Source organism: Pongo abelii, chromosome 12 (genome assembly GCF_028885655.2).
Source record: "Pongo abelii isolate AG06213 chromosome 12, NHGRI_mPonAbe1-v2.0_pri, whole genome shotgun sequence".
Taxonomy (NCBI): Eukaryota; Metazoa; Chordata; class Mammalia; order Primates; family Hominidae; genus Pongo; species Pongo abelii.
Window position 1 is genome coordinate 32,665,847 of NC_071997.2, and position 14,597 is coordinate 32,680,443.

The 14,597-nt window shown below is 41.7% G+C and overlaps 1 protein-coding gene across 1 annotated transcript in view; it reads left to right on the forward strand.

Annotated features, from left to right (window-relative positions):
* SLC9A2 (solute carrier family 9 member A2) overlaps positions 1-14,597 on the forward strand; it is a 102,013-nt gene that overhangs the window by 32,198 nt on the left and 55,218 nt on the right. Inside the window, exons 2-3 of the mRNA XM_024242575.2 lie at positions 5,511-5,974; positions 13,484-13,734. Coding sequence (XP_024098343.2) covers positions 5,511-5,974; positions 13,484-13,734 — 715 coding nt within the window. The remainder of the gene's footprint in view (positions 1-5,510; positions 5,975-13,483; positions 13,735-14,597) is intronic.

The window sequence follows — 14,597 nt, forward strand, 5'->3', positions numbered from 1 at the left end:
ATTTGCCTCTCCTTGTTCTGGCTGGCTTTTTCCAGACTCTATGGGACCAAGCATGGGTCCATTTGAAAGTTGGGCTGTTCCTAAATGTTTTAGTCAACATTTTAAAAGAAAATGTTAACTAAAGAAAACATACTTATTTTCACTAGTGGTTAATCACATCAGTTTGGTTTAACTCATTGGCCAGTCTTGATCTGCTTTCTTCCAAATCCAATCTCTGGTTCTTTTGTTTCTTGGGAGAGACTTCTCCCTGTCACTCCATGGGCAGAAGACAGGGTGGTTCTGAGGTTTCTTCACTAGCTCCCACATGCTCAGAGAACAGAGGCAGCTCTTCAGAGATACGGCTTCTTCCTGTTGGCTTAGCCCTCCCCTCTGCTCCCCTGCAGCCCAAGCACCTTGTAACCAGGCCAGTCATGCACCTCTTTCCCATGGCGCCCAGCCTTTCCTCAAACCTGTGCTTGGCTTCCTTCTCCTTGGAATGGGAAAATCCACATCCAGCAATCTTAATGCCACCTCTTCCATGAAGTCTTCTTGAGTCTCTGCTTCTGAATGAACCCTCACACCCCCACTTCTCATCTCCTTTTTAATAGCATTTATCACTTTCCATCTTGTATTATAACGATTTGTGCCCTTCTCTTATCTTCTGTGCCAACAAGCTGAAAATATTACTATCTGGTCCTTAACAGAAAAGTCTTGGCCAACCACTGGACTACACAGTAGGTTGTACTTTCAGTAGCTTGTGGACAGCCTTGTAAAAGTCATCCAAAAATTCCTTTGCTTTTTTTTCCCCTAATAACTGATACATTTGTCAATGACTGATACATTTTTTCCCAATAACTGATATATTTCTTGATAATATCAGGTAGGATGATGATTCCAAGAAAGCAAATTTTCTCTATTCAAGTTCATTTCTTCTTCAAGAAATACTTGGGGGAGGAAAAGCCATAAATGCATGCACATTTCTAATGTTTTATTTATTTTATTCTGTGAACAATGAAATTTAAGAAGCCTTCTTTTGTTTGTTGTCACTAATTACTTAGCTGATGAGTTTTACTTTGGTAGTTCATCAAAGCACAGACACCTGCCCAGAAAATCTTTTATGCCATCAGAGAGCATGTTACACAACACAGTTTCTCTGCCTATGGTCACCAAAAAGCACCGAACTAAGATTTTGTGTGACCACCATTCATTTAATCTCTTCTTGCCAATGAAACAATTTGGCAAACTCAGTAACTGCTGTCCTACTTTAAGAAAGGGTCATTCAGGTCAATTCTGAATGACCCAAGTACTCATAAAAGAAAGGAGTACAGATTTGAACACATGAAACTGTCTTATTTTTTTCAACAAGCGTCCCTGGGTTTGTTGCTGTTCCTTTCTGCAGCAACAAAATTCCCCTGGATTTTCCTCTGCCTCGCTTCCTCCATGCCTCCTTTGGCACACTGTTCTGGTTGGTCTTCATTCTAACTGCATCCTGCGTTTATTTTGCCGTGTTTTATTTGCTGCTTCTTGGTTGTTTCTGCTTGCCCGAGTTTCTGGTCAGGATCAGTCTCATTGCCTGAGCATGGCAGGCGCGTTGGCCTCTGTGAAACATTTCAGCAGTTTCTGTTCCTTCCTTTTTCTCTTTTCCCCAGCTTTCTATTCTCCAACCTTAGGAATGAGAATATCCTTTTGATACAGCAAGAAGAGCAGCACCCCATGTGAAAGCATGGGTCTCTGAGGCTGCTGGGTCAGTGAAAGGAAAGAAAAAGGTGAAAGAGCAAATGGGAGCCTCCAAAACCAGTCCTCGTCCATTTTCCTGTTTGTCTCCATGGATCCTGTGGCTTCTGTGCATTTCTTTAAAACTGTTTTCTCTTGCCTTCTTACATATAGGAGGGGAAGACAACTAAAATTTGGAGGGATTTGTGATGTTAGAGGCACAGTGGTAAGTACCGTGCAGTTGACTGCCTGGTTATAGGTACAGTTTTTTACCCAGCAGGTGCATTTGTGTCTGTTTCACAGATGAGTAGGTGGGGCCTGGGCAAGTTAGGAACCTTTCCACAATCACAGGCAGAGAGTTGGAGAGCTGGGTTTCGAGTAAGGGGGCAGTCCTCCGATGGCACACTGCAGGCCCATGGCAGAAACCTCCAGATTGCTACCGCGTTAAGGAAAGGAGGTGATTGCATTTGGATATTAGGGGACTGGAGATGCTGCTGTTGGCTGACTCTTATCATGCAGTAGCAGGTGCACATAGAAGCAGGAGTCAGCTTAGGGGAACAGAGGCATGGTTTTCAAGGAACTTTTTTATTTCCTCATTTATCAGTGAGGTCAGTGGGCTTGCCAGAGGTTGTAGGTAAAGAGCAGCTGCACCCACTGAATACATTTAGTTCCCACAAATTACTGGAGCCTTCTGTAGTATGAATATCAAAATAAAGCTAGATTTGAATGCTCGACATACAGATGATCACTTTATTATTTAACAGTTCTTTAAACATTTTCAAATTTTTACAGTTATATTGATTTGGCTCACAAAATGTTTAGTGCTATGGTTTTAGTCCTGTTTGTAAACTCTTAGGATTTACTTACTAAAACTTCTGTGACTGTAAGTATCTAAGGACTTATTCTATCACTTTAATAGTCATTTATCACTTAACAAAAGGGATACATTCTGCGAAACACATCTTTAGGCGATTTTCTCATTGTGTGAACATCATAGGGTGTGCTTACACAAACCTAGGTGGTACAGCTTACCACACACCTAGCCTGTGATGTATATGATGTCATCTACCAGCCTATTGCTCCTAGTCTACAAACCTGTGCAGCATGTTACTGTACTGAATACTGTAGGTATTTGTAACACAACAACAATTATTTATGTATTTAAACAGATCTAGACATAGAAAAGGCATCATAAAAATGTAGTATAAAGGATTAAAAGTGGTCCACCTGTATAAGGCACTTACCGTAAATGGAGTTTGCAGGACGGGAGATTGCTCTGGGTGAGTCAGTGAGTGAGTGGTGAGTGAATGTGAACTCCTAGACATTACTGCACACTACTGTAGACTTCATAAACTCTGTACATTATGCTAAATTTATTTAAAAATGGCTTTTTTGTAATAACACTTAGCTTGAAACACAAACACATTGTACAGTACAGCAACACAAAAATGTTCTCTTTCTTTATACCCTTATTCTTTTTTTTTTTTTTGAGTTCAACTTCCGTCTCTTGGATTCAAGCGATTCTCCAGCCTCAGCCTCCCAAGTAGCTGGGATTACAGGCACCCGCACCACACCCAGCTAATTTTTGTATTTTTACTAGAGATGGGTTTTCACCATGTTGGCCAAGCTGGTCTCAAACTCCTGACCTCAGATGATTCACCTGCCTCAGCCTCCCACAATGCTGGGATTACAGGTGTGAGTCACTGCGCCTGGCCTATACCCTTATTCTAAGCTTTGTAAATTAAAAAATAGTTTGTTGATATTTAAACTTTTTTGTTAAAAACAAGACATAAACATACACATCAGCCTAAGTCTACACAGGGTCAGGATCACAAAGGCATCACTAGGCAACAGGAATTTTTCAGCTCCATGATAATTTTATGGAACCACCATCATATATGTGGTCAATTGTTCACTGAAACATTGAATGTGGTGAATGACTGTATTATCTTTCTATAATTCAGATAAATTTCTGTCCTACTCTGTTCCTGTTGCTATATAACAGAAGACCACAATTGGATAATTTATAAAGAACATTTATGTTTTCACAGTTCCAGAGTCTGGGCAGTCTAAGCTCAGGGCACTGGCATTTGGTGTCTGGTGAGTGCCTTCTTGTTTCAGCCTCACATGGCAGAAGGCAGAAGGCATGTGAGAGCAGAAGAGCAAACCAACCAGCAATGCTGTGAGAAGCCTCTGTTGTAAGGGCCTTCAACCCACCAATGAGGAAGGAGCCCTCATGGCCTAATCACCCCTTAAAGGCTCCACCTCTTAAGGCTATCATGTTGGCAACACCTGAGTTTTAGAGGGGGGACTGCCAAAGCGTAGCATTCTCATATTCTGCTTTAGTTCTAAAATGTATTGAATGCCTGAAGGATGACTGCTGTTGTCTTGCAAATAAGTGCTCTCCAAACTTAAGCTCTGTCCAGTGACCTTCGTGTGTTATCACTTTCCAGGTTGCCTCCACGTGCTGGCCCAACTCACATCTCTCTCCTCTTTCCCTACAGGCCTCCTCTTAACATGTTCTCCATTTTAAAGCCACAATGGGCTCTACCATGAATTAAGAAGTGGATATTTCCCACCATTTTTCCATTTACTAGAGAAGCCCCTTTATGGCTCTGTTTAATGTCTGTCTTTTAAGCCCTGCCCAGATATTGCCCTGCTCTGGGTCTTCCTAAGCAGACTTCCTCTTCCTCTGTTTCCATAGCACTTGGCTGGGGCTTGACCACACTTTGCCTTGTATTAGAGTAAGTCATAAATACATTTTGGGAGCTTGATTGGGAACTATTTGAGATTAGAAATCATGGCACGTTTATACCCCTCATAGAGTAGTTACTTGAGGCATCCCGACGAATTGATTGGGTTGTCTCTGAAGGAGCAAACGTCTCAAATATTAAACCTATTCAGTGTTCCAAATGCAAGAATCAGACATTAAAAATAAATAAATTGCCAATGTTTCTGAATGCCACAGATGAGAGTAGTAATCTAAAAATGGGCTGTGACCCAACCACCTTGATAATAAGACCCTGGATCCCTTTCAGCTTCAATTCCCGCTTACATTTTTACAAAGCGTGAAAATAACTGCCTTGCCTACTCATTAGGGTTTTTATGAGGATGAAATGAAATGTCACATCTGAAAATGTTTTAGAAATCACTGAATTGTTTCAAATATAAAATTGCACCGGGCGCAGTTACTCATGCCTGTAATCCCAGAAGTTTGAGGGGCCGAGGCGGGCGGATCACCTGAGGTCAGAAGTTCGAGACCAGCCTGGCCAACATGGCAAAACCCCGTCTCTATTAAAAATACAAAAATCAGCGAGGCATGGTGGTGCATGCCTATAATCCCAGCTACTCGGGAGGCTGAGGCAAGGATAATTGCTTGAACCCGGGAGGCAGAGGTTGCAGTGAGCCAAGATTGCGCCACTGCACTCCAGCCTGGGTGACAGAGCAAGACTCCATGTCAAAAAAATAAAAATAAAATAATAATAATAAAATTGTGTTATTTCATTTCCACAGTTCCAATATTGAAGAAAATCTCAGTAGGGGTTTAGAAAAAATAAAATCTGTACGTTGTAGATAATGTGTACCTATAGCACTCCAATTTTAATGTAACATTAATTTTTTGTCTACATGTGCTTCATGAATAGTTTTAAGGGAAATCTCTGGTTTGCTTTGTAATCTGGGAAGCCATTGTAAAGACAGTGATACTGACTTGGGAGATGGTGAAATAGGACCCACTGGTTCTATCAAAGGGAACCAATTTCCTGTCTCCAAAATTCCTCCATAACCCAAGTTTTGTGTTTTTATTTTTTCCTTACCAGGCTTCCATCTGTATCACAAGTTGCCCACAATAGTGCCTGAGAGCTGCCTTCTTATAATGGTTGGACTTCTACTAGGCGGGATTATTTTTGGTGTTGATGAGAAGTCTCCCCCTGCAATGAAGACTGATGTGTTTTTCTTGTACCTCCTCCCACCCATCGTGCTGGATGCCGGCTATTTCATGCCCACTCGCCCATTCTTTGAAAACATTGGCACCATTTTCTGGTATGCTGTGGTAGGGACACTTTGGAATTCCATTGGCATTGGTGTGTCTTTGTTTGGTATCTGCCAGATCGAAGCATTCGGCCTCAGCGACATCACTTTGCTCCAGAACCTGCTGTTTGGCAGTTTAATCTCAGCTGTGGATCCTGTGGCTGTGCTTGCTGTCTTTGAGAACATTCACGTCAATGAGCAGCTCTACATCCTGGTCTTTGGAGAGTCCCTGCTGAATGATGCGGTAACAGTGGTGAGTCACATTCACGCTGCATGACTCCAATAGGTGGGGGCTGCCCAGCTACCTGCGGTGGCTCTCTGCACCTCAACTGGCAGGGGCGAGACCCGGCACACAGGGTGGTTTCATGAGCAGTTGCCCAAGGCCCTTCACTTGGTTTAATGCTCTGACGTCACTGTCTTGTAATTCTTAATACTTTTAAACTCATTATTTATAATTTATTTGTTATCATAAAACTGTCTCCTCAGTTTCATTTTGCACGGGGCCCCGCAAAATATGTAGCTGGTCTGTGCTGACAAGGCCCTGTTCATGCCAGAGGAACATATGATTTTGGCCTTTGCAACTCTGATGATGTATCATTTTGGCATTTTCAGAAATGATGGTCTTCAATCATAACTTAAAAGACTTCAGATCCCAGAGTTCTTTGTGAGAAGTAATACTGTCAGTATCCAATGTATATAATACAGCTGAAATGATACCTGCTAAGTGCCATTCTCTATCTGGGGATGCTTTAGTTATCATGTTAATGATTTTATGGAAAGTTTTTGTCACACGCTCACTGCTCACTTTCTGTTACTATTCAACCAGCACATTTCTGGCCTTCATCACCTTCTCATAAATGAGTATTTATTCAGAAGGCACAAATTATTTGTAACTCTGTCTTAGATTACCTGTAATTAGAGTCAGGGGCTGTTATGATCTTAAGGTTAGCAGAATTTACTTCTACCCTGCCTTCTGAACACAGGCAAGGGTTGAGAGAAGGGATGAGAAAGCCTCTCCTTTTACCCACACACCTCCAAAGAGCTCTGTGTCCACCAGTTAAAGACACTCCAGTGATGCTCGATTGATAAATCAGTTAGGGAGCACTGATGATGCTGTTTTCTGTTAGCCACACCTCGGTAGTAGTAAAGGTGACAGTAATGATAGCCACTAACTTGTGAATTCTCCCTCTGTGTTCAGGTCTCTATGACAAATTATGAAACAGGCATTCCTCCCATTATTCAGATAAGAAAAGTGAGGCAGAAAAAGATTGTGTTTAAAGGACTTAATTTTTAATTCCCTCTCCATTTGCTCTTATCATTAAAATGCCATTCCTGACTCATTTAAAAGTCTACATAGTAGGCTGGGTGCAGAGAATCATGCCTATAATACCAGCACTTTGGGAGGCTGAGGCAGGCAGATCACTTAAAGGTCAGGAGTTCGAGACAAGCCTGGCCAACATGGTGAAACCCTGTCTCTACTAAAAATACAAAAAAAAAAAAAAAAGAATTAGCTGGGCGTGGTGGTGAGGGCCTGTTATCCCAGCTATTTGGGAAGCTGAAGTGAGAGGGTCGCTTGGGCCAGGGAGGCAGAGATTGCAATGAGCCGAGATCATGCCACTGCATTCCAGCCTGAGCAACAGAGTGAGACTCCATCTCAATAGTAATAATAATAATAAAATAAAAGCCTACATAGAAACTGATTTATTCTCTGTTAGCCTGTATTCTACTGCAAAAGCAAATCCTCAGAATGAATAAAATATCATCTCTAAGGGCATCCATTAACTTCATGTGAACATTATTATACAGAAGATAATTTATCGATCAAAATTCATAGTATAGATATTTTAAGACAGCTAAGTTACCTCACTTAAGTAACAAAATCCACTTCATATATTCCATTATTCATGAACTGAGTAGTCATTAACTTACCGATATTAAATTTTAACTGGGAAACTGCCATAATAGTAGAGACATTTTATAACTCATTCTAATTTCCAGAGGCAGAAGGCATGAAGTTTTCCATTCTGACTTATGCTCGATATGTAAATTTTACCCTGTTGAGGAAGACTGCAGACATTTGAATGGGAATTCCTGGAGTAAGTCTATTTAGTGCAAAGGGAACTTTACAGAGAAATAAGAGTGCCTGTTGCAGTCCTTCTAGGGCAGCTCAGTAGAGTCAAATTAGTTTCAGAATGACACACTAGGCCTCCACACTGCTTTCCTACCTCTGATCAAATTTTTATTCAGACATCTCAGTGGTCCATTCTTTTTTTTTTTTATTATATTTTAAGTTTTAGGGTACATGTGTACAACGTGCAGGTTTGTTACATATGTATACATGTGCCATGTTGGTGTGCTGCACCCATTAACTCACCATTTAACATTAGATATATCTCCTCATGCTATCCCTCCCCACTCCCCCCACCCCACAACAGGCTCCGGTGTGTGATGTTCCCCTTCCTGTGTCCATGTGTTCTCATTGTTCAATTCCCACCTATGAGTGAGAACATGTGGTGTTTGGCTTTTTGTCCTTGCAATAGTTTGCTGACAATGATGGTTTCCAGCTTCAGTGGTCCATTCTTTGAGTTTGTCCTGAATCAGATCTCAGGATAGGGTCTGGCTAAGTCACTGTTTAGAGTATGCAAAGGTAGCAGGCCATCCAAACGCACACCCTGTGCTTCCTCTCAGGAGGCACAGAGGCACAACTGTGGTTTTATGGAGAGAAAGGGAGGGCTGACCCAGGGAAGGCAGGCGGCCAAAGTGAGAGCTTGTCACTCCACTCAGAAGGAGGGCACAGACAGGGCAAGGCCCTGGCTGGTGCTTTGAGGTGGAAGCTCTTATCAAGGAATGGCCAGAGCCTGTCAGTCAGAACCACTGTCGTGGTTTCATATCTAAGGGCCTCCCTTGGTAACTTACTTGCCCTGGCTGAGAGTCCATGGACCCTCAAAGCCAGAACCACAAGATATCAGGGCGTGCCCACAGGTTTGCCAAAGAATAAACTACTAGACATTTCTCTCGCTGAATTGTCTGAGTCCTGTACCGAATTGAGCGTGTGTTAAGAATAATTAGAACAATGGTGTCAAAAATTCTAATTTTATCTCCTAGTCAGGTACCTTCAAAGAATAGAGGTGGAGATGTTTTATGGAAGATTCTTTGATTCATTCATTCAGGCTTATCCGTAGGAGAGGTTAAAGGAACTCACGGACTTTGGAAAGGTATTAAAAATATGGGCCATGATGCATACGGCAAAAACTATGAGTCACTAGGAGTTGCAGATAGAAGAATAGGGGTTAGTTTAAGGAACTCACGGACTTTGGAAAGGTATTAAAAATATGGACCATGATGCCTATGGCAAAAACGATGAGTCATTAGGAGTTGCAGATAGAAGAATAGGGGTTAGTTTAAGGAACTCACGGACTTTGGAAAGGTATTAAAAATAAGGACCATGATGCCTATGGCAAAAATGATGAGTCACTAGGAGTTGCAGATAGAAGAATAGAGGTTAATCAGAGAAAATTCATTGTCACAGTATATAATCTCGAGGATGGGTAACATGGTAGGTTAGTGCCATTAACTCCTTTCCCAAATTATGATAAATTCAACACTGAGCTTGAAAAGCTGAAGTGAAGAAAGCTTAGCATGAAAATGTCTCAAAGCAAGAGAAATGGATTGTATAAATTGCAGATCAAACACTTCATGCTATTGTACAAGGCTGTAGTAGCTACAATAACTGTACAATAACTAGAAGCAACTAAAGACATGACAATTGAAAAAAATAAAGGTGTGGTTTTTAAATAGGATTGTTGTGTTTTCCGTTAGAATAAATGTTGCGTGAAAACTTTCCAAAATTTCCCTATTAGGCAAAGATTTTTCAGGTTATTTCTAGAACATGTTAATGCAGCCGCTGAATATTCCAATAAATTTTCCAAGAAGACTTAAAGAGTTTCCTCCATCTGCTCATAACCAGGCTTGGTTAAGGAGAGCTGGCTCTGTAGACAGAAGCCAGTAATGGACCCCAGAGGCCCGGTCACTGTGTGCTGTGGAGTGGAAAGTAACTTTAGGAAGATGGAGGGTAAGCAGTGAACACTTGGATCTTAATTTTGATTTTGCAAACAGCAGAATAGTTCTAAAATTTCGTATGCAAAATGATTATCCTGTATGTTTCATACAGGAAGAAATTACCTGAACATTTTTTTTTTTTCTGAAACAGAGCCATTCTGATAGACAACTGTATTTGTATAATTTGCACCCTTGCTTTATATGATTTCACAGAATTAGTGTACTTTTAAAATCAAAGTTCAAAGTTCATAACTCCTAATGTTTATATATATATATATGTTTGCTATTTAAAAATATCATTAAGCAGTATAGCTTTGATTATTTGAAAGATTTCAAAGCTGTCAAATTAGCCCATGACAGAATTTAGTACAAAGGTATCACTGACATTTTAATCTAAGAATACAAGTGTCAAGGGGAGACCAACTTTGCACCAACTCACTAGAGGCATTTGTAGCCCACATACATAATATATACACATAACACATATACCTATATAAATTAAAATTCTAAAACACTTTTCGGCATGATTCCCTCATAATACAATTAAAGGATTTAACTGGAATGAACTAAGTATGTGGTTTCGGCCAGTTGTAACCAGAAGAATTTTATCTCGTGCTGATCACTAACTAGGTATCAGGTTCAGTGTAAAACAGGTGGGAGGTTGTGGAAAGCTTTCTGGTTGTTAAGGTAACGCTTCTACCTGAGATATTAGCTCTGACACTGCCGTGGCATCTCAGGCAGGAGAAGGATCAAAATGGAGCTTTGGCCCAATGTGCTGAGAGTACAGTGCCTGTGACCCATCTTAACTCTTTGCAGAGTCTAAGGGGGGATTTAAGACAGGCTGTACCTTTGATAGATTTCATGCATTAAGTTGCCAGGAAAATAGTTTTGTAAGGATTAGGAATGTGTGACCCAGCTGCAGATGCCCATTAATCTGTGGAAGGAGTACCTGGGCTTCCCTCAGAGAACTCTTCAGTGCACTGGATGGACTAGGGTGTAGAGATGAGAGGGAGGAAAAGGAGAAGGAGACTCAGCTCTGTGCTAAAGGAATTTCTAGTTTTGTTGGGGACATGAGGCACTCACTCAAAACTCAGCACCAACAGTACAAGATGCTGAATGTTCTGGGAGATCATCTGTGGTGCAGGAGGTCAGAGGGCCGGGTATTTGCAAAGGCTGGAGGGGTGCAGGAGGGCTCCTGGGGGCAACAGCAGCTCAGCTGTGCCTTGGAAGATAGGTAAATGTTCCCTAGGTTTAGGAGCAGGTTGCCGGCAAGAGAAAGGACAAGGAAAGAAAACCAGGAGCAGGAGTGAATAAACACGGTGTGTTTTATGGAACAGTGATGAAATCCTTCGCAATCTGAAGTGTGTTAGAAAGCAGTTTAAAAAAAAAATGCGTACCAGGTGTTTTGAGACTATGAGGCCTTCCTGACGTGAAAATGGAGTGGCAGCCTTTGAAGGAAGTAGGTCTTGTAGTGGCTGCAGTGGGATTAGAGCAAAGAAGAGATAAGCCTCCTAGGTGCAGGCTGGAGGCCGGAGACAGAACTGTGGTGCCTGAGTGGCCCTGGAGAGAGGCTGTCCATGCAGAAGCAGATGGCTGGGAAACCCGCCTCTCCTCTGGGACACTGGTGACCGTCCCTTTTGCCTTTGGCTGTTTGGAGGCAAGGGGTATATATAGCACATCTGTGATCCTGTCTCAGGAAGTAACTGTGGCGTGTTGATGCCAATGAAAACTGATGCTGACAGCAGGTTCAAAGTGGAAGTGGGTACTACATGGAGCCATTTTCTTTTCTGTCTGGCAAACAATGATGCCTTTAAAATATTTAAGTTTTCAGGAGAATGAGTCTCTCTTGTTCTTCTCTGAAGTCATTTCTTAGTGGTAGGGTGGCAAATGATCTCGAGTGTTACACCAACAATTAGGGAAAGGAAAAGTTCACTGTTTCCTAGGAAATAATCCACTATTTTTCAAAGCCAACAGACGTTTGTTGTCATCTACTAGGCAACTTGGAAGATGTAAATTGTAGTAAGGTGTTGATTGATCACAAGGAGCTTATAATCAAGCAGAAAGGAGAAAAAAATAACATATTAAACCCATATCGTGGTAGGCTATGACCATAAAGTGAAGTAGAAAAAGTGAGATGGCATTTGCCAGGCCGCACACTGCTTACCAGGCAGTATGACTTCACTCTCCCATGACTGAACCTTGAACAACTTAATCAGGAGGTCAGGAGACTTGGATGCTAAGATTGCCTCTGACGTTTTGTGTCATTTGACCTTGAACAAACGGGATCAGTTTTGAGTTTCTCAGAACCCAAATGAGGGTGTAGCATAGCGTTTCTCCCTAATGTCCTTATCAGTCGGTTTTCCTGGAGATTCCAGGTGCTCCCAGAGTTGTAAATATTACAGTGAAAAAGAAGCAGGCCACCTGCTTGGCTGGTATTTGACTTGCTTATTTTGTGAAAAGAAAGTGGTGGGGCTGCAGCCATGACTTTCCATTTCAGTTCGCTGAGTGGCCCCAGACACAAGTTGAAAGCATATTGTCCACCAGACATGAAGTGCCTGACATTCTTGAAGGCTTCATTAAACCAAGACTATGTAAAGAACTAAACAACAGGCTGGGTGTGGTGGCTCATGCCTGTAATCTTAGCACTTTGGGAGGCTGAGGTGGGTGGATCTCTTGAGGTCAGGAGTTCGAGACCAGCCTGGCCAACATGGTGAGACCCCATCTCTATGAAAAACACAAAAATTAGCCGGGTGTGGTGGCGCCTGCTGTAATCTCAGCTACTTGGGAGACTGAGGCAGGAGAATGGCTTGAACCCGGGAGGCAGAGGTTGCCGTAAGTTGAGATCAAGATCGCGCCACTGTACTCCAGCCTGAGTGACAGAGTGAGACTCAAAAAAAAAAAAAAAAAAAAAGAACAACAGAGCAGTCTCATTACAGCATGAAGTTTTGCTGATGTACATTCCCATTTCTTTGTTACAAAATGTAAGATAAATCTATTTTTAATTGTTCTTAAAGAATAAGAAAACCTAGTGTTTCATATACAAAATATGTATGAAGTTTCAGCAGATGCACACAAACACACACACATATGAGTTTGCTGCCTCTTTGCTTGAAGAAAATTCCTTTGGGTGTGTCTCAGTTACACCAGACATGTATGTGTGGGCGGGGAGAGGAGGTGGAGTGTGGAGCGAGGAACTGGTGACTGGGAGGATGACTGACTCATCTTAGGTACCTGTCCTGATGCGTGGGTCCCTTCTGTCATGTGGCTCCACAATAGGACCTTATAAGGTAAATGTGTTCACAGCAGCACTGATAAGCTTTCTCGCTGTCATATTACTTACCAAGCAATGGTAACATGAGCTGGGTGTGCTGGGTAGCAAACAAATATTTTAAAATAATCTTTCAGATGATATCTGGAAAAAATAATGTTTTTGGAATAAGTTATGCAATAACTTTGAAATTGCCTCTCCCTTACTTTTAGAAATAAATTCCCTGACAACTCACTTTTATTGAAAGGTTTTTTGGTTAGTTTAAAGCTATGGTATTAAAATATGAGACAAATGAATACACAATGATTGTCACTTTCCTACTTGGGTACACAGAAGAAATGTCCTTATTAGAAGGCCAGGTAGATGTGTTTGTGCCCAGAGTGACAATGGGGAAATGGGAAAGGGTCTTGACAAGGTGTTTTCTTTTTCCTGCAGGTCCTGTACAACTTGTTCAAGTCATTTTGCCAGATGAAAACCATTGAGACCATTGATGTGTTTGCGGGAATCGCCAACTTCTTTGTTGTGGGAATCGGTGGGGTGCTGATTGGCATCTTCCTAGGCTTTATAGCGGCATTTACTACTCGATTCACCCATAATATCCGAGTGATCGAGCCACTCTTTGTTTTCCTGTACAGTTATTTGTCCTACATCACAGCCGAAATGTTTCACCTCTCGGGCATCATGGCGTAAGTACTTCTTTGTTAAAAGTGCTGGATGATGACATTTCAATGAATGCATGCACTGTCAACCAAGATAGTAAAGTTGAATAAGTTATATGAAACACTAGGTTTTCTTATTCTTTTAAGAAAAATTTAAAATAGATTTTTCGGCCGGGTGCAGTGGCTCATGCCTGTAATCCCAGCACTTTGGGAGGCCGAGATGGGTGGATCACAAGGTCAGGAGATCGAGACCATCCTGGCTAACACGGTGAAACCCCATCTCTACTAAAAATACAAAAAATTAGCCAGGCGTGGTGGTGGGCACCTGTAGTCCCAGCTACTCGGGAGGCTGAGGCAGGAGGATGGCATGAACCCGGGAGGCAGAGCTTGCAGTGAGCCGAGATTGTGCCACTTCACTCCTGTCTGGGCCACACAGTGAGACTCTGTCTAAAAAAAAAAAAAAAAAAAAAAAGATTTTTCTTATGTTTTGTTACAAAGAAATGGAAATATATATCAGCAAAACTTATGCTACCATGATCTGTTGCTCAGATAGAAAGCTGCTTAAACATTCTTCTGGGTCTCATGAAATAAAACTGTTGGGGTGGATCTTGCTCAGGCACCAAGAATTGTATGAGCTTGATGCCCAATCAGGGTTGTCCACATGGGAACCTATAAGCTTATTCCAACAAAGTTGCATCCCAAGCTACTCTTGGAGTTCTGGAATGGCTTATGGATATTCATTGGCATAACCTTAGTCATAGAAATATTTTGAATGGTAGATTTGATTTGGGATAACAGCTTAGTCATTCAAAGCAAAATCAGCAAATGAGAGTTGTGACCATGCAATTTCAGTTTAGCTTTTTTTTTTTTTTTTTTTTTTGAGACGGAGT